This window comes from Aedes albopictus, chromosome 1 (genome assembly GCF_035046485.1).
Source record: "Aedes albopictus strain Foshan chromosome 1, AalbF5, whole genome shotgun sequence".
NCBI classification, from domain to species: domain Eukaryota; kingdom Metazoa; phylum Arthropoda; class Insecta; order Diptera; family Culicidae; genus Aedes; species Aedes albopictus.
In genome coordinates, this window is record NC_085136.1 from 62,233,117 (window position 1) to 62,260,919 (window position 27,803).

At 41.8% G+C, this 27,803-nt stretch overlaps 1 protein-coding gene across 1 annotated transcript in view; it reads right to left on the bottom strand.

Moving 5' to 3' along the window:
• The window catches only part of LOC109401855 (sodium channel protein Nach), a 31,421-nt gene extending 7,817 nt beyond the window's left edge, over window positions 1-23,604 (bottom strand). Inside the window, exon 1 of the mRNA XM_019674458.3 lies at window positions 22,862-23,604. Coding sequence (XP_019530003.3) covers window positions 22,862-23,604 — 743 coding nt within the window. The remainder of the gene's footprint in view (window positions 1-22,861) is intronic.
• Between the last annotated feature and the right edge of the window lie 4,199 nt (window positions 23,605-27,803).

Below are 27,803 nucleotides of genomic sequence, written 5' to 3' on the forward strand. Positions count from 1 at the left end.
CAGAGGAATTCCTAGAGGAGTTCTTGAAGGAACTCCCAAAAGAATCCCCGAAGAGAATTTTAGAAAAAAAAATCTCTTGGAACTCCTGAAGGAATGCACCTAAAGAAAGAGGATCTCCAAGAGGCATACCTGGAGGAACTCCTATAAAAAATCCCGCTGGAACTCATCGAAGAGAAACACCTAGAAAAACTCCTAGAAAAACTCCACAGATTATTACAGGAGTTTCCTCTGAGATTCCTTCGGAAATTTATCCTGGAGTTCTTCCGGGATTTCAACTTAGGATTCCACTTGAAAATCCTCTAGGCATTCATACTAGGATTCCACCTAGACTTCCTTCATTGATTTCTCTCTTTCTTCCTGGCATTCCTACTGCCATTCCTCCAGGAATTCCTCTTGGCATTCCTCTAGGAATCTCCTGGGATTCTTCCAGGGATTCTGCCTGGAAATCCTCCAAGGATTCCTCCAGGAATTCCTCCAGGAATTCCTCATGGGATTCCTGCGTGAATTTCTCCTCAGATTCCTCCATGAAATCTTCCTTGGATCCTCCTTGGAATTCCTCCTAGGACTCCTCCAAGAAATCCTCCTCGGGATTCCTAGAAGAGCTCTTCCTAGGATTATTACATAGCTTCCTTTTGGTATTCCACCAATAATTCTTCCTGGGATTTTTCCAGGAATTTCTCTTCGGATTCCTTCAGATATTACTCTAAGGAATCCTCTAGGAATTCTTTCAAGAATATCTCCAGGAATTCCTTCTAGGATACTCACAGGTTTTTTTTTCTGAGATTTTACCAGCAATTCTTCCTGGGAAGAATCCCAATCCAAGAATTCCTCTTGGAGTTTCTCCAGAAAATTCTCCTATGATTCCCCCAAGAAATCCTCCTGGGATTCCTTTTGGAATTCATCTTCGTCAATCTTCCTGAGCTTCCTATGGCAATTACTCCTGGTATATCTCTAGGAATTCCTCCTGAGGTTTCTCCAAAAAGGCCTTCAAGAATTTCTCCAGAAATTCATCCAAGCCATTCCTCTTGGGAATCCTCCGGGAATGTCTTCGGAAATGCTTCAGGAATTCCACAAATATTTCTTCTGAAACTCCTCCTATGATTCCTCCTAGTATCAATACAGGAATTAATTCTTGGATTCCTTCAGCCATTTTTCTCTGAATTTTCCAAGGCTTTCACCACGAAATTTTACAGGAATTGTTCCAAGGATTCTTACATGAGTTTTTTCTGGGGTTCCTTCTACAATTCGTCCTAGAATTCCTCTAGGAATTCATCCTAGGATTCCACTTGGAAGTCCTTTAGGAGTTCGTCGTAGGATTCAACTTGGAATTCCAACGTGGATTGCTCCAAAAATACCTCCAAGTATTCCTTCAGGGGATCCTTTAGGAATTCCTCTAGGCATTCTTCTGGGAGTACCTCGTGGGATTGTTCCAGGCATTCCTGCTGGGATTCTTCCAGGAATTCCAGGTATTCCTATTGGCATTCCTCCAGGTATTCCTCTTGGCATTCCTCATGGGATTCCTCCAGGAATTCCTCCTGGCATTCATCCGGGAATTCCTCCTTGAATTCCTCCAGGAAATCCTCCTAGGATTCTTCCAGGAAATCCTCCTGGGATTCCTCCAGGAAATCCTGGGAGGTTTTCTATAAATTTCTCCTAAGATTTTTCTAAATTTTGTTGCGGGGCTTCCTACAGAAATTTCTCCTCAGGTTTCTTTAGGTGTTCCTCCAAAGATTTCTCCAGGATTTCTTTTGGGAATACTCCAGGCATACCTTCGGAAAATCTTCAGGAATTCTTCCAGAAGCTCCACCTGGGACTCCTCCATTAAATCCTCCTGCGATTCCTTCAGGAAATCCTCCTGGGATTCTTCCTGGAACTCTTCCTTGTATTATAACAGGCAATAACTCTGGAATTTCTGAATCAATTCTTCCAGGGATTTGTTCAGGAATTCCTCCAGAATTTTTTTTGGATTCCACTAAGAATTCCTCCAGAAGCAATGCTTATGAGAAATCTCAGTAGGATTTGCTGTAGAAATCTCAGTAGGATTTCCTGGAGAAATCTCAGTAGGATTTCCTGGAGAAATCTCAAGAGGAATTCCTGGAGGGATCTCAGTAGGAATTTCTGGTGGAAACTCATTAGGAATTTCTGAAGGAATCCCAAGAGGAATTTAAGGAGGAATAGAAAAATTGGGAGAAATATCTGGTGGAATCCAAGGAAAAATTCCTAGAAGAATTCTAGAACGATTTTCTGGAAGAACCTTACGAGGAATTTCTGGAAGATCACCAGAAGGAATTTCTAGAGGAACCCCAAGGGAAATTCCTTCAGGAACTCCAGGATGAATTCCTGGAGATATCTTGGGAGGAATTTCTGCAAGAATCCAAGAAGTAATTTTTGAAAAAACCTAGAAGAAACTCCTGGAAAAATCCCAAGAAAAATGCTTGGAAGAATCCTAGGTAGAATTTCTGAGAAAATCCCAGGAGGAATTTCTGGATGAGTCCTTGAAGGAAATCCTGTAGGAATCCGAGGAAGAATTCCTAGAGGAATCCCGGGAGGAAACCCTGGAGAAATCTCAGAAGAAATTCCTGGAGGAATTTCAGGAGGATTTTCTCAAGGAATCACGGTTACAACTGTTGTGGGAATCCCAGAAGGAATTCCTCGAAACATCCCGGAAAGTATTCCTTGAGAATGCTTAGGAAAAATTCCTTGAGAAATTCCAAGAGGAATTTCTATAGAGGAATCCCAAGATGAATTCCTGGAGGAACCCCAATAGAAACGCCTGCAGGAAATCCAGGAGGAATTCCAGTAGAAACCCCGGGAGGAATTTTATGAGGAATTTATCAAAAAAAAATCCTGAGAGAAATTCCTGGAAGAATCTCAATTTGTGGAGAAATTCTTGGAGAAATGCTTGTAGAATCGAAGGCAGAAATACTGGAAGAATCCAGGAAGGAACTCTTGGGGGAATCCCAGGAGTAAGTCTTGAAGGTATCCCAGAAGGAACGTCGAGTTCTAGGAGGAATTTCGCAAAGATGACCCGCAGGATTTCCTGAAGGAATCGCAGGACGAATGCTAGGAAGACTCCAAGGAGGGATTCCTGAAAGAGTTCCAGAAGAAGTTCCTGGAAGGAAATCAGAAAGAATCTCCGCAGCAATTTCAAAAGAACTTCATAAAGGAATCTCAGGAGGAATTTCTGGAAGAATCCCAGGAGGAATTTCTGGAAGAATCCGAGAAGCAATTCCTGGAGGAATCGCAATAAGAATCCCTGAAGTCGAAGATTCCTTTAGATCTAAGACAAAATTCCAGTAAGAATTCAATAATTAATTCATGGAGGAATCCCAGGAGAAATTCGTGAAAGAATTCCTGGAGGAATCCTTGAAACAATCACTTTAGAAATTCCAAGAGGAATTCCTGGAGGAATCCCAGTAAGAATCCTAGGAGGATCCTTGAGTTCTTCGGAAATTCTTATTGCGATTTCTCCGGGAATACTACCTGCGATTCCTCCAGGAATTGCTTCTTGGATTTTTCCAGAATTCCTCCACAAATTCATTTTGGGATTCCTCAGGAAGTCTGTATGGAATTCTTCCAGGAATTCCTCTTGGGATTAATCCAAGAATGCTTCCTAGAATTTCTCTAGGAATTCCTCCCATAATTTCTCGAGAAATTTCGCCTGGGATTCTTCCAGGAATTTCTCTCAGGATTTTTATTTTTGATAAATTCCTTCTAAAATTCATCCATGAATTCCTCCTGGGATCCCTCCAGGAATTTCTCCTTGGATTCCTCCCACGATATACTTTCAGGAATTCCTTCAACAAATTTCCCAGGAATTCCTTCCAGGGTTTTTCCATGAATTTCTTCTTGTAATCTTTGAGGAATTCCTCCCGGGGTTTCTACTGGAATTCCTCCTGGATTTCCTGCAGGGATTTTCCTTGGGATTCCTCCAGGAATTCATCTTGGGATTCCTCTAGGAATTCGTCTTGGAATTTCTCAAGGAATTTCTCCTAAGCATTCTCAAGGAATACTTTCCGGGATGTTTCGAGGAATTCCTCCTGGGATTCCCACAACAGTTTTAACCGTGATTCCTTGAGAAATTCCTCCTGAAATTCCTCCACGAATTTCTTCTGAGATTCCTCCAGGGTTTTTTTTTTCTTTATTAAAGAGGCTTTCAGCCAGACGCTGGTTCCTACAGGATTTCCTTCAAGGACTCATCCAGAAATTCCTTCTGGGATTTTCTCAGAAATTCTACCTAGGATTCTTCCAAGCATTTTTCTTGGGATTTTTCCAAGAGTTTTTTCTGGGATTCCTCCAGGAGTTCCTTCTAGGTTTTTTTTTAGGAATTACTCCTTGGATTCTTGCAGAAATTCCACCCGGGGTATCTCCAGGAATTTATCCTGGAGTGCCTGCAGAAATTTCCCTTGGGGTTCTTCCAGGAATTCCTTCTGGTGATCTTCTAGAAATTCCTCATAAGAGTCTTCCAGAAAATCGTTCTAGAATTCTTCTAGGAATTTTTCCTTCGATTCCACCAGATATTTCTCCTAATTTTTTTATACCTTCTAAAATTCCTCTTGGGATTCCTTCAGGAATTCCTATTGAGATTTCCTCCAGAAACTCCTACTGAGAATCCTCCAGGAATTCCTCTTGAGATTTCTCCAGGAAATCCTACTGAGATTTCTCATAAGAGTTGCTACAGGAGGAATTCTTAGTGGAATCAAAAAAAAATCTGGAGGAATTGCTGAACAAATCCCTGGAAGAATTGATTCAGAAATTCCAGAATAAATTCCTGTTATAATGCAAGGAAGAGTTCCTGGAGGAATCCCAGGAAGATTTCCTGAAGGAATCGCAGGATGATTTAATGGAGGAGTCCCAGGTGGAGCTTCTGGAAGAATTCCTGAAGATTTTCCGAAGATATGCCTGGAGAATTCCCAAAAGAAATTCCTGGAGAAATCTTTGGAGGAACACCTTAAGAAACCTTAGGAGGAATTTCTTTAGGACACCCCGCAACAAAATTTAGAGGAATCCTAGGAGAAATTTATAGAAAACCTCCCAGGATTTCCTGGAGGAATCCTAGGAGGATTTCCTGGAGGATTTCAAGGAGGAATTCACGGATCAATGCCAGGAGGAATTCCTGGAGGAATCCCATGAGGAATGCCAAGAGGAATACCTGGAGGAATGCAATAGGAATACCTGGAATTCCTGGAAGAATCCCAGCAGAAATGCCTGGAACAATCCCACGAGATACTCCCAGAAGAATTCCAAGAGGAATTCCTGGAGGATCCCCTGAAGGAATACTTGGAGGTATTTTTGGAGCAATCCATGTTGGAATTCCAAGTTGAATCCTACGACGAACTCCTAAAGGACTTCCAAGTGGAATCCTAGGATGAATTCCTAGAGGAATTCTAGGACGAATTGCAGAAGGAACCCCAGAAAAAACTCATGTAAGAATCCTTGGAGCAATTCCTGTAAAATTTCGTGGTGGAAGCCTTGGAAAATTCATAGAAAAATAGCTGAAGGAATCCAAGAATTAATTCCTGTATTGATACTAGGAGGAATCCCAGGAGGAGTTTCAGAAGATATATTTGTGGAATTCCTGAAGGATTTCCGAAGATATGGCTTGGATGAATTCCTTGAGAAATTCTTGAAGGCCTTCTTGGAGAAACCTCAGGAGGAATTCCTAGAGAAATACCAGGAGGAATTCCCAAAGGAAGCTCAGGAAGACTACGAAAAGGAATCCCAGGAGAAATCCGAAGATGAATTCCAAAAGGAATCCCAGGAGGATTCCCTGGGGGAATCATCGGAGAATTTTCTGGAGAAACTCTAAGAGGAATTCTTGGAGAAATCCCAGGAAGAATTGCTGGTAAAATCTCAGAAAAAAAACCTGTGAGTATCCTAGAAGGAATTCCTGAAGATATTCTTGAAGGAATTCCTAGAGGATTCCTTAGAGTAATATCTGAAGAAATTCGAAGAGAAATTCCTGGAAAAATCCCAGGAAGAATTATTGGTGGAATACCAGAAGGAAGCTATGTTATAATCCTAGGAAGAGTTCCTATAGGAATCCCAAGGAGGATTTCCTGGAGGAGTCCTAGGAGGAATTTCTGGAGGAATCCAAGGAGGATCCAAGGAAGAATCCGAGGAATCCGAGGAGGAATTCACGAAAGAATCCCATGAGGAATTCCAAGAGGAATTCCTGGAGGAATCGTCGGAGGAATTCCTGGAAGAATCCCAGAAAGAATTCCAGATAGAATCCCAGGAGATTCCTAGAGGAATGCCAAGAGGAATTCCTGGAGGAATGTCAGGAGGAATGCCAGGAAGTATTTCTGGGGAAATCAATGAAGGAATTCTAGGTGGAATCCTAGCATGAATTCCTAGAGGATTTCCAAGTGGAATCCTAAGTTGAAATCCCGGAAGAACTTCTCTTCGATGAGTTCCAGTGGGATTTTTTATAGGAGTTCTTCCAGGTATGCCTCTTGGAGATCCTTTGGTAAATTCTTTAGGTGCATTCCTTCAGGAGTTCCAAGAGATTTTTTTTTTTTCTAAAATTCTCTTCGGGGTTTCTTTCAGGAGTTCCTTCAAAAACTCCTCTAGGAATTCCTCTGGGAATTGCTCTAGAAGTTCCTCCAGGTATACCTCTAGGACTTCCTCCGGGAATTTCTCTGGGAGTTCCTCCCGGAATTCTTCCAGGGGTTTCTCCTTAAATTCCTCATGGAGTTTTTTCAGCCATTTCTCTAAGAGAAATGAAACTCCCAGAGCAACTCCCGGGGAAACTCCGGAAGAATCACTCGAGGAATTTATGGAGAATCTCCAAGAAAAAGACTCCATTGAAACTTCTAGAGGAATATCAGGATCGCCTGCAGAAATTCTCGGGGTATCTCCCCGAAGAATCACCAGAGGATCTGCTAGAAAGAAATTCCTTGAGAACTGGTAGAGCAATTTCGGAGGAACTTTTGAAAAATCCTTAAAAATACTCCGACAGGATTTCTTAGAGAAACTTTAGTTTAATTCCCGGAGAAACATACAAAAAATCAATTAGAACTCCTAAAGAAAAACACGGAGGGCAGCCTAAAGGAATTCTCAGAGGAACGCCAAGAAAAATTTCAAGAGGAACTCTAGAAGGAACTTATGGAGAAATTTCTGAAGGTACTCATATAAAAATTCCCGACGGAATTTCTTGCAGGATGTTTAGCGGAACTTCAAGAGGAAATGACATTTGAAGAAAATTGCTTACGACACTTTTTGAGAAATTCAAGTAATAATACCCGAAGGAACTCCCAGAGGAATTCCCGGTGAGAATTTAGGAAAAAAATCCTATGAAACTCCTAGAGAGGAATTCCCAGAAGACCACCTAGATAAATTCTGAAGGGAACTCCAAGAGGTATTTTTGGAGGAACCCCTGGAGCAACTCTCAGAGGAATTTCCGAAGAAATTGTAAGATAAATTACTGAAGGAAACAATTAGAAGAATTTGCGGTGGGAATCCCTTGAGGAATTCCCGAAGGAACTTCCATAGGAATTTTCGGAGGTAATTTTGGACGAATTCTACTGGTATCGCTAATTCTACGTAGAGCAATTTCCGGAGGAACTCCAAGAAAAAAAATAAATTGTAACTCCTAGAAGAAGTCTCGAAGGACAGCATAGAGGAATTCCCGCAGGAACTATAAAAAGAAACTCATAGAATAGTTTTTGAAACACCTGTAGAGAAATTGCTGAAGAAACTCCTTGAGGAACAAGGAGAAAGTCTTATAGAAATTCTGGGAGAACCTCCTAGAGGAACCCCCAATGAAACTCCCAGGGGGACTCTTAGTGAAATTCTTGGAAGTCCTAGAAGAATTCCCAGAGAGACTTCTGAAAGGTATTCCAGGAGAAACTCCTGGAGAAATTCCTGGAGTTACTCATAGAGGAATTTCTGAAGGAATTTCAAGATGAGTTTCTGAAGGAACTTCAAGAGGAATTCCCGAAGGATCCACTCGTGGAATTCTCGAACGAACTAAAAGAAAAAATCCCGTAGGAACTCCTAGAAGAATTTCAGGAGGAACTCTTAGAAAAAAAATCTGGAGGAATTTGTAGAGGAATTCCCGGGAGAGATACTCCTAGAGGAATTCCAGGAGATATTTCTTAAGGATTTTTTTTGAGGAACGTCTAGAGAAATTGCTGGTTGACCACCAAGAAGAATTCCCGGAGACACTCCTAGAAGAATTCCCGGGAGAACTTCTAGAGAAATTCCTGGAAGAATTTCTGGAGGAACTTCTTGTGGAATTCTCGGAGGAACTTCTAGAGGAATTATTGGAGGAAATCCTAGTAGAAATCCCGGCAAAACTACAGGAATTCCCAGAGAAACTTATCGAGAAAATCCTGGGAGTATAAACTCTTTCAGGGATTCCCGGTGAAACTCCTGAGATTTCTCAAGTAAATTCTCTCGAGATTTCGCGAGAGATTTCGCCTGGGATTCTTCCAGGAATTTCTCCCAGGATTTTCTTGATAAATCCCTCATAAAATTCCTCCATGTGTTCTTCCTGGGATTGCTCCAGGAATTCCTCCTGGGATTTCCGCAAGATTTTTCCTGGGATCCCTTCAGGAATTACTCCTTCGATTCCTCCCACGATACAACCAGGAATTCTTCCCGGGATTTTCTCAGGCATTCATGTGGAAATTCCACTGGAGGTTTCTACTAGAATTCTTTCAGAAATTCCTTCTAGGATTCCTCCAGGAATTCCTTCAACAAATTCTCCAGGAATTCCTTCCAGGGTTTTTCCATGAATTTCTAGTTGTAATTTTCGAGGAATTCCTCCCGGGGTTTCTGCTGCAGGAATTTCTCTTGGGGATTCTCCAGGAATTTATCTTGGGGTTCCTCCAGGAATTCCTCTTGGAATTTCTCAAGGAATTCCTCCTGAGCATTCTCAAGGAATTCTTTCCGGGATGTTTCGAGGAATTCCTCCTCGGATTCCCACAACAGTTTCATCCGTGGTTCATTGAGAAATTCCTCCACGAATTTCTTCTGGGATTCCTCCAGGGTTTCCTCCCGGGATTCCTCTAGGAATTATTCCTCGGATTCCTACAGGATTTTCTTCAAGGACTCATCCAGAAATTTATCCTGGGATTCTCTCAGAAATTCTACATAGGATTCTTCCATGCATTTTTCCTGGGATTTTTTTATGATTTTTTTCTTGCGATTCCTCCAGGAGTTCCTTCTGGGATTTTTCCAGGAATTACTTCTTGGATTCTTGCAGAAATTCCCCCCGGGATATCTCCAGGAATTCATCCTGGAGTTCCTGCAGGGATTTTCCTTGGGGTTCCTCCAGGAATGCCTTCTGGTGATCTTCCAGAAATTCTTCGTAAGATTCTTCCAGAAAATCATTCTAGAATTCTTCTAGGAATTTTTCCTTGGATTCCACCAGGCATTTCTTCCAATTTTTAAGTCCTCCTAAAATTCCTCTTGGGATTCCTTCAGGAATTCCTCTTGAGCTTCCTTCAGGAATTCCTACTGAGATTTCTCCTAAGAATAGCTACTGGAGGAATTCCTAGTGGAACCAAAAAAGAAATTTTTGAAGGAATTGCTGAACAAATCCCTGAAAAAATTGATTCGGAAATCCCAGAATAAATTTCAGTTATAATTCAAGGAAGAGTTCCAGGAGGAATTCCAGAAAGATTACAGGAGTCACAGGTGAAATTTCTGGAAGAATTCCTGAAGAATTTGCGTTATGCTTAGAGAATTCGCAAAAGAAATTCCTGGAGAAAGCTTTGGAGAAATACCTAAAGAAGCCTGAGGAGGAATTCCTAGAGAAATAATAGGAGAAATTCCTATAGGAAGCCCCGCGACCAAATTTAGAGGAATCCTAGGAGAAATTTCTAGAAAACCCTGCAGGGTTTCATGGAAGAATCTTAGGAGGACTTCCTGGAGGAATCCTAGGAGGATATGCTGGAGGAATCCAAAGAGGGATTCACAGATGAAACCCAGGAGGAATGCCAAGAGGAATACCTGGAGGCATGTCAATAGAAATACCTGGAATTTCTGGAAGAATCCCAGCGGGAATGCCTGGAACAATCCCACGAGGTACTCCCAGAAGGATTCCTGGAGGAATGTCAAGAGAAATTCCAGGACGATCCTCTGAAGGAATTCCTGATGGAATACTGGGAGGTATTTTTGGAGCAATCTATGAAGGAATTCCAAGTCGAATCCTAGCTGAATTCCTAGAGGATTTCCAAGTGGAATCCTAGGATGAATCCTAGGAATCCTAGGAGGAATTCTAGGGCGAATTGCAGAAGAAACCCCAGAAGAAACTCATGTAAGAATTCTTGGAGCAATTCCTGTAGAAATTCGTGGAGGAAGGCTTAGAAAATTCCTAAAGGAATCCAAAGAATAATTACTGCAGGAATTGCTGGATCAACCACTGGGAAAATGGCTGAAGGAATCCAAGAATAAATTCCTGTATGGATACTAGGAAGAATTCCTGGAGGATCCACAGAAACATTTCACGAATGAATCCCAGAGGAGGATTTTAAGGTGATATTTTTGTGAAATTCCTGAAGGATTTCCGAAGATATTGTTGGAGGATTCTCAAGAGGAATGGCTTGGATGAATCCCAGGAGAAATGCCTGTAAAAATTCTTGAAGGCATTTTTGGAGAAACCTCAGAAGGAATTCCTGGAGAAATACCAGAAGGAATGCCCATGGGAAGCTCAGGAAGACTTCTAAAAGGAATCCCAGGAGAAATCCGAAGAGGAATTCCTGAAAGAATCCCAGGAGGATTTCCTGGGGGAATCCTAGGAGAATTTTCTGGAGAAATTCCAAAAGGAATTCTTGGAGAAATCCCAGGAGGAAATCCCAGGAGAAACTGTCGGTGAAATCTCAGTAAAAAAAACCTGTGAGTATCCTAGAAGGAGTTCCTGGTGATATTCTTGATGAAATTCCAAGAGTAATTTCTGAAGGAATTCGAAGAGAAAATCCTGGAAAAATCCCAGGAAGGATCATTGGAGGAATACCAAAAGAAAACCATGCAATAATCCTAAGAAGAGTTCCTCTAGGAATCCCGAGAAGGATTTCCTGAAGGAGTCCTGGGAGAAAGTTCTGGAGGAATCCTTGGAGGATTTCCAGGAGGAATCCAAGGAAGATTTCATAGAGGAACTCAAGGAAGAATTCACGAATGAATCCCAGGAGGAACTCCTGGAAGAATCCCATGAGGAATTACAAGAGGAATTCCTGGAGGAATCCTCGCAAGAATTCCTAGAAGAATCCCAGAAAGAATTCCTGGAAGAATCCCAGAAGGAATTTCTAGAGGAATGCCAAGAGCAATTCCTGGAGGAATGTCAGGAAGAATTCCTGGGAGAACCCCTAAAAGAATGCCAGGAAGTATTTCTGGAGTAATCCATGAAAGAATTCTAGGTGGAATCCTAGCATGAATTCCTAGAGGATTTCCAAGCGGATTCCTAAGATAAATGCCTAGAGAAATTCCAGCAGGAATTGCAGAAGGAATCCCAGAAGAAACTTCTGTAAGAATCTGTGGAGCAATTCCTGTACCTATTAATTCCTGGAGGAATCCTTTCAGAATTCCAAGAGGAATTCAAAGAGCAATTTGTGGAGAATCCAAGAAGAAATTCCCTTATTATTACTAGGGAGAGTTCCTGGAGTAATCCCAGGAGCATTTCCCGGAGGAAACCTAGGAGGAATTCCTGGAGGGGACATTTGTGTTGGAATTCTTGAAGGATTTCCGAAAATATTCCTGGAGGATTCTCAAGAGGAATGGTCTGGAGGAATTCCAGGAGAAATTCTTGAAGACATTTTTGGAGAGTCCTCAGGAGGAATTCCTAAAGAAGTTCCTGGAGGAGTTCCCATAGGAAGCTCATGAAGCCTTCGAAAAGGAATCCCAGAAGAAATTTCTTAAGAAATCCGAATAGGAATTCCTGAAGGAATCCCGGGAGGATTTCCTGGGGGAATCCTAGTAAACATTTCTGGAGAAATCCTAATTCCTGGAGGAATCCTAGAAAAATTTCCTGGTGGAATCCTAGGATAAATTCCTGGAGGAATCCCAGGTGAATTGCTAAAGAAATCTCAAGAAAAATGAGATTCTGTGAGATTCCTAGGAGGAGTTCCTGGAGATATTATTGGAAGAATTCCCAGAGGATTCCTTGGAGAAATTCCTGGAGAAATCCCAGAAAGAATTATTGATGGAATACCCGAAGAATAACATGTAATAATCATAGGAAGAGTTCCTGCATACCAGGAGGATTTGCTGAACTAAATCCTGGCCATCCGGAAGAACAACCCACGCAACAGTTGATTCCAACACCAGCAGACGCCGAGCACACAAGCGCAGTACTCCCGGATGATTTCCAGAGAAACTCGTTACCCAATCATCACCTTACCCATCCTTGAAAAATGTGACCTCCTAACCTCGAGTTGCCCTAATTTAGAGTACATTGGCCTCTATTCAGAACTAATCACTAAAATTAAGTAGTTATTGCCTTCAATAAATTAACTAGATTAAAAAAAAAAAGATTTCCAGGAGGAATCTTAGGAGGAATTCGTAGAGGTATCCCAGTTGGAATTCCTTTAGAAATCCCAGGAGGAATTCCTGGTGGAATTCCAGGAGGAATTTCTGAAGAAAATCCTGTAAGAATCAGAGAAGGAATTCCGGGAGGAATTCTAAGTATGTATCCAATAGTCACGAATTATACATAGATTCTTCAAAAATCCTTGAAATCCTTTAGTGGACCAATGTATGGACAAAGAATTAAATATATGGACAAAAAATTATATAAGGTTCGCGTAGTTTCTTCAAAAATCCTTGAGCTACCTTATAGATAAAATATGGTCAAGAATTTCAAGTCTTCCTAAAATTGATTAAGTTTACATAGTTTTTTTCGAAATCCTCGAATTACCTTAGCGAACCAAGATAAGAACAAAAAAAAATCTAAATATTTCTCAAAGTCGTTAATTTTTTATAGATTCTTCAAAAATACTCAAACTATCTTTGCGGACAAATAATTCCCAATATTTTTACGAATGTAGAATAAGAAATTCTACATTTTTAAAATATTCAAATAAACTTATAGAGCATTCACAAATGACGTAGCTTTTCCCATACCTATTACATGGTGCGTAGCAATTTGAGGAACTCCATTCTATCCCAAAATTGCTACGTGATTTATGGACGGTCCCTTAGAGGATCCAGGTATGAACAAGAAATTCCAAAAGTCAAGAATTTTACACAGATTCTTCAAAAATCCTTGAACTTCTCTAGCGGACCGAGATGTGTACAAATAACACTAGCTTACAAAATAAATCGAAAGTCGTGAGCTTCTATCAACGACCAAAATTTTTGATGCATAACTATGTGCTGATATCAAGATCGTGCAGCAAAAAAATTTAAGTAGAACAGTTTTTAAGTTTTTCCTGAAAATCGAGCTCTACAGTTTTCAAAAATATGAAATTTACTAATATATAAATATCTATCGTTGCGATCAACCAATTTTCAATCCTTTTCCATAAATAGAAAGCTGAATACAATATGTTTCAATCATCTGAACATAATTTTTGAATCAAATTAGTGGGATTCGAGATATTGGTGATTATATTGGCCAATCTGCTTAAATTTGAGCGAATTTTCCATAAAATAATGGAGATTTGTATTTTTATTTTTCAGTAAGAAAATATCAATTGAAAAATTCTTTCTCATGGGCAAAAAAGTTCCTTATATTCCTAAGAATGAAGAATAATAATTTATACTATTCGAAAATCCTCAAATTACCAAAGCGCACCCAGATTTGGACATGGAATTCCTAGTAATTCTAAATGTCGAAAATGGCGGGTATGATCTCCTAACGATTCATAAACTATTTATAATGGGAATTGCCTCTACTTTCATGTGATTAGTGTTATCGTCGGGCCTACAACACGATATAAAAGTACAGAATGGTTATTGGAAGAGAAAAGTCAAAATTTATAACTATGGAAGAGCTCATGGATGCAAAAGCCCACTAAAATGACGTTTGAGTAGTGCCGCATTTACAGAAAATTAACTCTTTTCAATGGCATAGCACAAAAATCAAACGTGGGAACACGTGCCTTGATTCACAGAACAGCAGGCTTCGTCTTAGTGAGAACAATACTCAAAAAAGAAGAAGAACAATACTCAAAAAGAAGAAGAAGAAGATATAAAACATCTCATCAATATTTTAGCAGAGTAACCATGCACTATCAAATGATACTTGTTTCCCAGAAATACTCAACTTTTGAGAATATCTATAAGTTTACTAAATTATCCAACAATGAATTTGATATAAATGATTGTGTTCATAATCGTTTTTTTTTTCGCTCTGCTGTTTCTACCATTGCATTGATGTTATTGTTTTTCATTTGGTTTATAAACAAAACAGGAATAAAAAAGAAAAATTGAAAAACGGTTAAAGTTTTTTGTTACAAATTTGATAATAAATGAAAAAAAAAATTTATCTGTTTGGATTCGAGCACCTTAGAGGTGAACAACTAAACGCACCGCAGTCGTAAATACAGAGCCAACGATGGAGAGCGAAAGTAAACCGCGTAGGGTTGCCAACAATGCCTCGACTCTTCTAATTTCCTCACAGGGTGAATGATTGAAATAAAATGATAAATGTGTGCATACGTCTTTTGCTATATTTTCATTTTATTTCACTGCTACTTGCACTTGTGATATGAACCATTTTTATACTATAAACAAAAGCGTTTTCAGTATGTGACATAATTTCAATTAGTTGGTAATGTATCCTACCACCACAAGACATTTTTGGTAACCCTGAATCCTTGCGCTACCCGCTATGCTCTTGCTCTTTCTCTGGATGAGAGAAAATGGGAGATTGGCTCCTCTCAAATTTGAGTAAATTTGAATGATTTTACCAAAATTACATTTTCTAAAAAAGCACGGTTTACAAAGTTTTATGCTGTAACATGTACTTTTTTTTACGTTTACAGCATCTATGAACTTATAATAGTATTTGCACATGGGCTTTTGAGGATACATGACTTTTTTGTGTATCAAATTTGCAAGTAAAGTGCACAACCATCTACTTTTTGTCTGTAGATTTGATCGCTCTTGACCACGGTATTCAAATTTGGGATATCCTAAAATCATGAAATTTTTACAGAAGACTCTGGGATACCTGAAGAATAATTGCACATGAGGAAATTGCGATATTCGACCTCATATTCGACAAATTACGCAGAATATACCAAAAACCCATGAAATCCTCTCTCTCGTGAGAAGCGTGACCTCAGACCTTAAAGATCCCTCCCGAAGAACGCTGGGGATTTGTTCAAAAATTACATGTGAAAATTCTTCTATGAATTGTCTTGTGGGATTCCGCCAGATATTGCATTTGGGAATTCCATTAGGGTAGAATTCTCTAAGGGTATTCAACCACAAATTCTCTGGGCATTTTACAAGAAATTCTCTCTGAGGATTCTTCCTAGGAGTTTCCTCTTGGATTTCTACAGGAGTTCCCACCGGGGATTCCACCAGGCAACGGCGTTGCCAGCTTTTTATTTTTCTTGCTCACTCTCCTGACCAACACGAGAAATACCTAGCGGGATGAAACCAGGGGCGACTGGCCCATCTCTCCATTCTTCTATTTCTCATGTTTGTTTAGGGAAGTAATCTAGAAATGAAAAAAGCTGACTGAGCCGTTGCCACCAGGAAATTCCCACCAAAGATTCCACCAGGAGTTCCCACCGGAAATTCCTCCCGCAGCTCATCCGGGAATTCCCTTGGAATTCCACCAAGAGTAGCTCCAAGATTCCTGGAATTCCTCCAGGAGCTCCTCCGGGAAAACTTCCAGGAGATTCTTCGGGAATTCCTACAGAAGTTCCTCCGGGAATTCCAAACAAAATTCCCACAGGAGTTCCTCCGGGAGTTTCTCCAGAAGTTCCTCAGGGAATTCCTCTAGGAGTTCCTCCAGGAATTTCTCTAGGAGGTACTCCGGGAATTCTTCCAGAAGTTCCTTCGGGGATTCCTCCGGGAATTCCTTTGGAAGTTCCTGCGGGAATTCCTCCAAGAGTTCTTTCGGGAATCCTTCCAGGAGTTACTTCAGGGTTTCGGAAATTCATCCAGAAGTTCCTCCAGGATTCCTGGTATTCCTCCAGGAGTTTCTCCGGGAAAACTTTCAGGAGATTCTCCGGGAATTCCTCCAGGAGTTCCTCCGGGAATTTCTCTAGGAGGTACTACGGGAATTCTTCCAGAAGTTCCTTCGGGGATCCCTCCAGGAGTTCCTCCGGAAATTTCTTTGGAAATTCCTCCGAGAATTCCTCCAGCAGCTCATCCGGGAATTCCTCCGGGAATCCTTCCAGAAGTTACTCCAGGATTCCTGGTATTCCTCCAGGAGTATCTCTGGAAATTCCTCCAGGAGTTCCTCCGGGAAAACTTCCAGAAGATTCTCCGGGAACTCCTACAGAAGTTCCTCCAGGAATTCCTTACAATATTCCTACAGGAGTTCCTCCGGGAATTCCTCCAGAAGTTCCTCAAGGAATTCCTCCAGGAGTTTCTCCTAAAATTTCTCCAAAAGTCACTCAGGGATTCCTCCCTGGAGTTCCTCCAAGAATTCCTTCAAGAGTTCTTCCAGGAATCCTTCCAGGAGTTACTTTAGGATTTCTGAAAATCATCCAGAAATTCCTCCAGGATTCCTGGTATTCCTCCAAGAGGCTCTCTGGGAATTCCTCCAGGAGTTCCTCCGGGAATCCTTCCAGAAGTTACTCCAGGATTCCTGGTATTCTTCCAGGAGTTTCTCTGGGAATTCCTCCTGGAGTTCCTCCGGCAAAACTTCCAGGAGATTCTCCGGGAATTCCCGCAGAAGTTCCTCCGGGAATTCCTAAAAAAATCCCAAAGGGGTTCCTCCGGGAGTTTCTCCGGAAATTCCTCCAGAAATTCATCAGGGAATTCCTCTAGAAGTTCCTCCGGGAATTTCTCTAGGAGGTACTCCGGGAATTTCTGTAGAAGGTACTCCGAGAATTCCTCCAGAAGTTTCTTCGGGGATTTCTCCAGGAGTTCCTCCGGGAATTCCTTTGGAAGTTCCTCCGGGAATTTTTCCAAGAGTTCCTCCGAGAATTCCTCCAAGAGTTCCTCCGGGAGTTCTTCCAGAAGTTACTCCAGGATTCCTGGCATTCATCAAGGAGTTTCTCCTAAAATTTCTCCAAAAATCACTCCGGGATTCCTCCCAGGAGTTACTCCGGGAATTCCTCCAAGATTTTTTTTCCGGGAATACTTCCAGGAGTTACTTCAGGATTTCTGAAATTCATCCAAAAGTTTCTCCAGGATTCCTGGTATTCCTCCAGGAGTTTCTCTGGAAATTCCTCCGGGAAAACTTCCAGAAGATTCTCCGGGAATTCCTACAGAAGTTCCTCCAGGAATTCCTAACAAAATTCCTAGAGATGTTCCTCCGGGAGTTTCTCCGGGAATTCCTCCAGAAGTTCCTCAGGGAATTTCTCTAGGAGGTACTCCGGGAATTCCTCCAGAAGTTCCTTCGGGGATTCCTCAAGGAGTTCCTACGGGAATTCCTCTGGAAGTTCCTCCGGGAATTCCTCCAAGAGTTCATCCGGGAATTCTTCCAGAAGTTACTCCAGGATTCCTGGCATTCCTCCTAGAATTTCTCCAAAAGTCACTCCGGGATTTCTCCCAGGAGTTCCTCCGGGAATTCCTCCAAGAGTTCTTCCGGGAATCCTTCCAGGAGTTACTTCAGAATTTCTGAAATTCATCCAGAAGTTCCTCCAGGATTCCTGGTATACCTCCAGGAGTTTCTCTGGGAATTCCTCCAGGAGTTCCTCCGGGAAAACTTCCAGGGGATTCTCCGGGAATTCCTAACAAAATTTCTACAGGAGTTTCTCCAGGAATTCCTCCAGAAGTTCGTCAGGGAATTCCTCTAGGATTTCCTCCGGGAATTTTTCAAGGAGGTACTCCGGGAATTCCTCCAGAAGTCCCTCCGGGAATTCCTTTGGAAGTTCCTCCAGGAATTCCTTTGGAAGTTCCTCCGGGAATTCCTTTGGAAGTTCCTCTGAGAATTCCTCCAAGAGTTCCTCCGGAAAACCTTCCAGAAGTTACTCCAGGATTCCTGGCATTCCAGGAGCTCCACCTTAAATTTCTCCAAAAGTCACTCCGGGATGCCTCCCAGGAGTTTCTCCGGGAATTCCTCCAAGAGTTCTTCCGGGATTCCTCCAGGTGTTTCTTCAGGAATTCCTCCAGGAGAATTCCTCCAGGAGTTTCACCGGGAATCCCAACAGAAGATCCTCCGGGATATCCTCCAGGAGTTCCTCAGGGAATTCCTACAGGAGTTCCTCCCAGAGTTCTTCCTGCAATCCTCCCAGGATTTACACCAGGACTCCTGAAATTCATTCAGATGTTCCTCCAGAATTTCTGATGTTTCTCCAGGAATTACTCCAGGAGATTCTTCGGGAATTTCTACAGGACTTCTTCCGGAAATCCTGCAGGATTCCTGGAGTCGATGCAGGAGTTCCTTCAAGATTCTTGGAATTCCTCCAGGGGTTGCTCTGGGAATTCCTCCAGGAATTCCCCCAGGAGCTTCTCCGAGAATTTCAACAGAAGTTTCACGGGAATACCTCCAAAAGTATCTCTTGAAAAACCTCCAGAATTTTCTTTAGAAATTCCTCCAAGAGTAGTTACAGGTTCCTCCGGGAAAACTTCCAGGAGATTCTCCGGGAATTCCTACAGAAGTTCCTCCGGGAATTCCTCCAGAAGTTCATCAGGGAATTCCACCGGAAGTTCCTCTCGGAGTTCCTCCAGGACCTTCTCCAGGATTTCCTTCAGGAGTTCCTCCGGGAATTCATCCAAGAGTTCCACCAGCATTCCTGGAATACCTCCAGTAGTTCCTCTAGAATTCCTGGTATTCCTCCAGGAGTTTTTCCGGAAATTTCTTCAAATATCACTCCGGGATTCCTCCCAGGAGTTGCTCCGGGAATTCCTACAGAAGTTCCTTCTGGAACTCCTCCCAGGAGTTCCTCAGGGAATTCCTCCGGGAGCTGCTCCAGGACTTACTCCGGGAATTCTTTCAGGAACTCCTCCGGGAATTCCTTCAGGAGTTTCTCCGGGAATTCCTCCAGTAGTTATCCCAGAATTCCTGGTATTCCTCCAGGAGTTTATCCGGGAATTTCTTCAAAAGTCACTCCGGGATTCCTACCAGGAGTTCCTCCGGGAATTCCTACAGAAGTTTCTCCGAGAATCCTTCCAAGAGTTACTCCAGGATTCCTGAAATTCATCCAGAACTTCCTACAGGATTCCTGGAATTTCTCAAGGAGTTCCTCCGCGAATTCCTACAGAAGTTCCTCTGGGAATTCCTCCAGAAGTTCTTCCGGGAATTCCTCTGGAAGTTCATCCGGCAATTACTTCAGGAGTTCCTCCGGGAATTTCTTCAGAACCTCCTCCGGAAATTCCTTCAGGAGTTTCTCCGGGAATTCCAACAGAAGATCCTCCGGGAATTCCTCAAGAAGTTCCCCAGGGAATTCCTCCAGGAGTTGTACCGGGAATTTTTCCAGAAATTCCTCTAAGAGTTTCTCTGGGAATTGCTCCAGGAATTCTTCCGGAAAAATTCCGGGAAAAATCCAGGAGTTCCTCCTAAAATTGCTCCAAAAGTCACTCCAGGATTTGTTCCAGGAGTTCCTCCAGGGATTCTTCTAAAGTTTTTCCGGGAATTCCTACAGGTGAGTTCTTTGGGGAATACCTCCAGGAATTTATCCGAAAATTTCTACAGGAGTGTCTCCTGGAACTCCTCCAGAAGTTCCTAAGATGATTTTTCCAGGCATGCTTAAGAGAACTCCTTCAGGAGCTTCTCAGGGAATTCCTTCAAGAGTTCCTTCGGAAATTTCTCCATGAGTTCCTCCGAGAATTCAGAAAACTCTTTGAGGAACATCCAGTCCTTCAGGAATTCCTCCAGGAGTTTCTCCGGGAATTTCTCTAGGAGTTTCTAAGAGGATTCTTTCGGGCATTCTTAAGAGAATGCCTTCACAAGCTTCTCCGGGAATTCCTTCGGAAATTCCTCCAAAACTCTTAAAGGAACATCTGTTGGGATTGCCGGAGGATTTCTCCGAGGAACTTCATGAAGAAGTCCGTCAAGAACTCCTTGTGGAATTCTCGAATGAGCTCCTGAAGGAATTCCTGGAAGAACTCCTGAAAGAATTCTCAAAGAAACTCGTGCAAAAATCTCCGGAAAAACTCCTGTAAAAAATCCAGGAGGAACTCCTGGAAGAATTCCTGGAGGATCTTTGTGAGAATTAATGGAGGAACGCCTAAGCAAATTTCCGCAAAAAATGGAAATATTTCCGTATGAGATTTCTTGGAGGAACTCATAGAATAATACCCGGAAAAATGACTGAAGGAACTCCTGGAGGAATTTCCTGAGGAGCTCCTGGAGGAATTTCCTGAGGAGCTCCTGGAGGAATTCCCGGAAAAAGTCCTGGAAGAACTCCTAGATAAATTATAGAAGTAACTCCTGGAAGACTCCTGGAGGAATTTCTTGAAGAATTTCTGGAGAAATCCCCAGAACAACTCTTGGAGGAATTAACGAAGGAATTCTTATAAAGGAATTTCCGGAGGAACTCCAGGAACTCTTGAAGGAATTCTCGGAGTAACTTTTAGAGGAATCACCGGAAGATCTCCTGGAGGAATTCCCGGAGGAACTTCTGAGAGAATTCCCAAATAAACTCCTGCAGAAATTTTCACGGGAATTCGTGGAAAAATTCCCCGAAAAACTCCTACAAGAATTCTTAGAGAAACTCCTGAATGGAAGAATTCCCGGAGAAACTCTTGGTGGTACTCCTGGAGGAACTTTTACAGGAATTCTGAAAGAATTCCCGGAGAAACCCCAAAATAAATCTCCGGAGTCACTCCTGGGAGGATTCCCGGAGACATTCCTGGAAGGAAACTGCTGCAGAAATCCACGGAGGAACTTCTGGAAGAATAACTGAAAAAAATCCTGGAGAACTTCCTGGAATTCTTGAAGGAATTCTTGCTGAAATCTCCGGAAGAACTTCTAGAGAAATTCTTGGAGAAACCCCTGTAAGAATCCCCGGAATAAAACTCTTGGAACAATTCCAGGAGGAACTCCTGGAGAAACTCGTGGAAGAATGCCTGGAGGATCTTTAGTAAGAATTTTTGGAAGAACCCCTGGAGATTTGTTGGACGAACTCTTGGAGAATTCCTGGAAAAAATCTCGGAAGAAATCTTAGGAGAATTTCCGGAGAATTCCCTAAGGAACTCCTGTCTAAAGGAACTGCTAGAGAAATTCACGGAGGAATTACTGGAAGAACTCCTGGGGTATTCTCGGAAAAACCCCTAGAGGAATTGTCGAAGGAATTCCTGGAGAATTTCCTAGAGGGGTGCTACGTGCTAGAGCAGGTCCTGGAGCAATTCCCAGAAGAACTGCTAAAAGAACTCCTGCAAGAATTCTCAAAGAAACTCCTGCAGAAATCTCAGGAGTAACTCCTGGAAAAATTTCTTCTGGGAGGAATTCTTGGAAGAATTCTCGATGAAACTCTTGCTCGTATTCTCGGCGAAACTACTGAAAGAATTTCCAAAGAAACCTTTAGAGGATGTCTAGAGAAAAACAAAATCAAAGAATCAAATCCTCGGAGTCTGCAGGAAGAATTATGAGAATATAAGAATTCCTGGAGAAACTTCTGGAAGAATTCTCAGAAGAACTCCTGAAAGAATTCCCTGAGATATTCCTAGAAGAATTCTCGAAGAAACTCCTCTGGGAATATCTCCTGAAAAAATGACGGAGGAACTCCTGGAAGAATTCCTGCAGAAATATTCGAAAGAACTTCTGGGCGAATTCTTGGAGAAACCACTGAAAGAATTCCCGGAACAACTCTTGGAGAAAATCCCGGAGGAACTCTTTGAGAATACCTGGAGAAACTCGTGGAAGATTTCTCGGAGGATCTTCTATAAGAATTGTGGAGCGGACCTGGTGTGGTGGTTAGAACACAATACTATCACGCCTAGGACCTGGGATCGAATCCCACTCCAGACATACTCACAAAATGTGGGTTTTTCCTTCGGAAGGGAAGTAAAGTGTGGGTCCCGAGATGAACTAGCCTACACACCAAATTTTGAATTTCTCATCCAGCAAAACGTATTGCTGGAACCATATCAGCAAATCAAATTTTACTGAACAATCAGTAATGGTAACTGAAAAATCAGCAAACACTCAAATTGCTGGATAATCAGTTAAACACTTGTCAAACACTTTTTTTTTTTTTTTTTTTTTTTTTTTTTTTTTTTTTTTTTTTTTTTTTTTTTCCTCCCCTGTTGGGGAATTTAAGCCACTGCGTCAAACACTTACAATTTTTCAAAAATATTTTTGCACGTCTGCATTACTGGATAGCCAGCAAAAATTATTGCTGGATGGATTGCTGGATCCACAGCATGTCAAAAACCAGCAAAATTTTGCTGGTTTCCAGCGAAATAAAAATAGTGTGTGTATACAGCTGTTCTATTTTCGTCAAAAATTTATCGAACACGGTTTTCCAAATTAAGTGTGTAGTGATTACAATCAATCTCATGTATCAAAAAAACGCCTAAAAGTAGGCAATTTTCAGCAATTTCTTATAGATCATTGACCGCCTTGAGGACGGTCCAAATTTGACCTCAAAAAGTGCACAGGTGGATAAAATAGGCGAAGTAAAGAAAGTTTTATTAGTTTATAAGAGAAAAATTGAGATAATCCGTCTTTATGATCCGTCCCGAAAGGGATATCTTCAAATATTTGTATTGTCACAAAATCTCTTGATAAAAAGTTTTGATATTGAAAATCATTCCACTGGTTGAAAAAATATAGCAAAAAAAGTAAATAAAACTTATTCACATCTAAAATAAACTATTAAATCTTAAGTTCTGGTTAACTTACTCCAAATCCGATTTCGACACGTATCGTGCGTTGAACGAATAGCAGAACCCATGCTCCGAATACACCTGCTTGAAGTACGCACAGCAATCGATCGGTTCGTCCTTGTACCGACAGTCGGCGAATGTTTTGGCGCAACTGATCGCCATTTTGAAAACCAGTTTCCGCAGGTTCTGCAGTTGCTTCATGACCAATCCGTTCTTGTCCGAAATGTTACTGCTCAGGGCCACCATCTTATCCAGCACGCCGTACGACATCTGTGTCAACAGCTGCAGAAACGGTTCGTACTGTTCCGATCCGGGTTCGTAGTTGGCCAGCGTGATCAGGGCCACCTCGCTGACTTCCTTCTCGTCGTACGGCACCTCCGGGCAAACCATCACCGTGGGGAAAATCACCTCCTGGTTGTGAAAATCCGTGTCCAACCCGGTGATGGTCGGATTGGTTTGGAACTTTTCCCACAGACTGAAGATGATCACGATGGCCGCGACGGCCCCGGTGGCCACAAAGCTGAACCACATGAACCGCTCGAAAAATGGCCGCCCCTCTTCGGCGATGTAGCGCACTCCATGGAGGGTGGAATTTTCAAAGAACTCCTTCGTCTGGTACAGAAGGCTGCCCTTCAACAGCCGGATCGTTCCGAAGGGGTCCTTACTTTTCTTCTTTTTCTGTTTCTTCGCCTTCTTGGCCTTGGCGGGCTTCTTCTCGCCGGCCTTTTTCTTGACAGTCCCTAAATCCGAGGTGTTCATCCTGCCTTACTAAGGTGATTCACATTTTATTGCTTCGCAATAGCACGGTCGACGAACATCACTTGAAACTACACACTAGAACTGGAGTGTTACACGTGTTCCCTCGTTTTGGAAACGTTGTCCAGCAGTGCTGGGCGTGCTCGCGTGATTGACTGTGATTATAGGGTTCGGGTGAAATCGACACCATAACCAGACGTATAATGCATATAATTTTTCGGTTATGCGCACTGATTTCCGGCGTAACAATCTTATCGGAGGTTGTAATCTGTATGTTGGTCTGAGGACACGCGACTGCCGTGTGATGAGGGCGTTGTTTTGGGTGGATTTCAGTATAATTCTTCAACGATACTGTAAGCTGGATAACATTTCTTACTGAAACACTTTTCCGATATTGAAACAGAAATTCAAGGGTGTGGAAAAAAGTAAACTAAACAATTGACTATTTCGGCTAAATATGTGAATCATGCTTACAAATTTGTGAAGTTTTTGCCATTGCTATGTATCCGGCAACGTAGGAATGCATATTGGTGAGTTCGTTTCATACTATTATTTTATTTGTGAAAGTTTAGTAGAATGTCTTTCATGTATTTCATGGAAAGTGAGGTCTCGGTCTTTAGTAGTTCTATGACAAACAATTATTAAACGATTTCACCATTTCACCCTCAATTACGGTACTCATCAAAGTGTTGTAAAAGAAAGCCGGCTTGGGATATGTCGTCGTGTCGCTGTCGTCCGCCAGTTTGGAAACTGGCTTGTGAAATGGGCTCATAACAGTTATTAAATATAATCCATATTTATATTGCTCACGTTTAAAAATAAATTAATCACTGTCACTGAATTACATATCCGTCGATTGATGGAGGGTCGTTTATTAGTAAACTATGTCCACGCAGGACATACATAGTGGACTAGTATACCAGGTTATGGGTCCAATAGCGTGTTACACTGTGCGTTTTAACCTGGAAAAAGATAGGCTACATAAACCTTGAAGTTGAAGTACTGAAGATCAAGGCGGATGGATTGGATGCAACGGGAGACAGGAGACATTGGAGCGATATGTAAGGGTTCGTTCAAATATTACGTAACGCTAAGGGGGGAGGGAGGGGGTCTAGGGCTGTGTTATGCTTCATACAAAATTTCAAAATTTCCTATACAAAAGTTGTTACGTGGGGGAGGGAGGGGGTCTAGAATGGTCAAATTTTGCGTTACGTAATATTTGAATGAACCCTAATACGAGAATGCTGGACGGCTACTGGCTGGTCGACAGACACGGAAGCAGCTTGCAGGACGTATTGAGCACTATAATTATCGGATGGAACACTTGACACTTGGACGAGAATGTAAAACCGGAAGGAAACACTTTCGTAGGAACAGCTTGGATAGAGGCTCCGCCAGAGCATTTTTTTTAAAAATGACCCTTTTTGATGTAAATTCTCAAAAAAAAAATTTTTTTTCGAATAGGGTATTGGTTCCCTTCTTAAGCATATGGCTCCCATTTTCATCCTACGAAAAACAAAGGATTGAAGCGCTGTTTGTTTTGTTTCTTATTTTTGTATTTTTTTTTGTTAGAAGTGAGCACCCATGAAAACAAAAAGAACGGAATCAATCGGTGCCGTAATCGCTTGTTTTCGAATATGATGAATATGGGAGCGTGAGATTAATGATGGAACACATACCCTATATTAAATCTTTTGTTTTTGAAACGGTGCCTATGAATAGATAGTACTATCAGATAAAAACTTACATGGTTGAAAATAAAAAATAGTACATGTATTTTTGCCTTTCTCGTACGCTAAGGGTACTGGAAAGGTTATATGTTCACTCCAAAAATGAATTTTTGATAGAAGGCCCGGAGGGTCGAGTCACATATACCAATCGACTCAGCTCGACGAATTGAGGTGATGTCTGTGTGTATATGTGTGGACAAAAAAACTCACATCACTTTTTGGCAGTAAACCTCAACCGATTTTAATGACCAACGGTTCATTCGACGCGGAATCTGGTCCCATTGTTTCCTATTGAAAATGGTTCGGATCGGTTCAGCCGTTCCGGAGTTATGGCCATTTAGGTGTTCCGGACCGGTACCCTTGGAAGGGGCTAGACATGAAAATGCAACAAACCCATGCATGCGACCCATCAAACCACGGCATTTTTGATTATCTGATGAACGGTAAGCAGGAACATAGTCTCAGACCATACCTGAACCGGTAGTGCTCCGGAACCGGTTCCGGGGGTCCTGATGAAAGTGTTCAAATACAACATTGAACATAACCCATTCATGCGATACATTAAACAGCGGCATTTTCGGTAACCTGATGAACGGTTAGCAGGAAAATAGTATCAGACAATATCTGAACCGGTAGTGTTCCGGAACCGGTTCCGAATGTCCCGCCGGAAATGACCAAATACAAAAGTGACCCAATTCCATGCATACGATACATCAGAGCGCTTTTTTGATAACCTAATGAAAGGTTAGCAAGAAACTAGTCTTCGACCATATCTGAACCGGTAGTTTTCCGGAACCGGTTTCGGATGTCTCACCGGAAACGTTCAAATATAATAGTGAACCAATCCCATGCATGCGACACATCAAACAGCTTTTCGCTAACCTGATGAACGGTTAGCAAGAAAATAGTCTCAAACTATATCTGAACCGGTCTTGTTCCGGAACCGTTTCCGGGTGTTCCACTGGAAATGGCATTATATAAAAGAGAACCAATTCCTCCCATGCATACGATATAAAAAATAACGGCGTTTCCGATAACCTGATGACTGGTTATCAAGGAAGTAGGCTAAGATCTCATTAGGGACTGCCGGTAGTACCGGAACTAGCTCCGGGTGTCCCTCCAAAAGCGGCCAAATATAAAATTTAACCAAACCTATGCATGCGACACAGCAAAGCGCGACTATTTCGATAACCTTACGAATGTTAGCAAGCAAATAGGTTCAAACTATACAGGGTGTTAGGTTCGTGAATGCAAACTTTTTAAGGAGTGATAGAGGATCATAAATGGTGAAAACAATTTTCTATGCATATAGTCAAATCTCAACCGTTACTTATTAATTGAACTTTAAATGTTTTTGACTTTGCTTGCCTCAAACTGGCTATAACTTGAAAATGGTCAAACTTATCGCAGCTTTTTAACCCTCATTCGAAAGATTATTAATTTGGGACAATAGGTCCTGTCCGGGAACCGATTTTGGGTGTCTCGTCATAAGTGGTAAACATAGAAGAAGAACAGGTAACGAGTGCCCGCCGGAAATTGTAAAATATAGAAGTTAACCGAAGACCACATTATCAAGAAGACTTGCAGCACTGCTGAAAATCGGGAGTTTCTGCTAGCATCGCCACCCCGGATGAAGGTGGCACTATTCAAGATAGTGTGTAAATTTTCATACTCGCACCAATACACTCTTACACTTTACCACCTTAGCTCACCAGGTTGCGGTGCCGGTGACGCTTGCCGTTAGTATGGGAAAATAACTGAGTTGCATGTCTTCTTGATAAAGTAGTCTTCGAGTAAACCAAAATCATGCATGGGGCCATCCATTACGTCACGATCCTTGGGAGAGGTGGGGGTGTTGATTTGTTCAAGTGTGACAAGCAATGTATTAAGTATAGGAAAAACCCGTACGAAGGGAGAAAGGGGGGCTTCGAAAATTCAAAATTTCAACGTGACATACTTAATGGCTGCTCCCCATGCAACACATCAATTCGCGGCTTTTTATGCAGCCAGTTGACAAGAAAACAGCCACTGACAATATTTGGGACAACCAGTAGTGTCATGGAATCGGTTCCAGGTGTCCACCGGAAATGTCCAACTGTAAAATTGAACCAAACTCATGCATGCGGCACATCAAATAGTGGAATTATGAAAGTGAACACGCAAAAACGCCTTCGCTCAAAAATGTGTTCGGCCTGCACATTTTTAGTAAACATCCATGCCGCACATGACTGTGTTGGAAACACACATTTTTTTAAAATTGCTCGTACGCTCACATGAGGATGTATTTTGCAATAATTTCGACATGGCAACCTCACTGGGTTTATAAACCACCTTCAAATACCGAAAAATATTGAAATTTTGCAAAAATGTGAGCGTACGAGCAATTTAAAAAAATGTGTGTTTCCAACACAGTCCTTGTGCGGCATGGGCGTTACTCAAAAATGAGAGCTTTTATTTTAGAGAGAACAAATC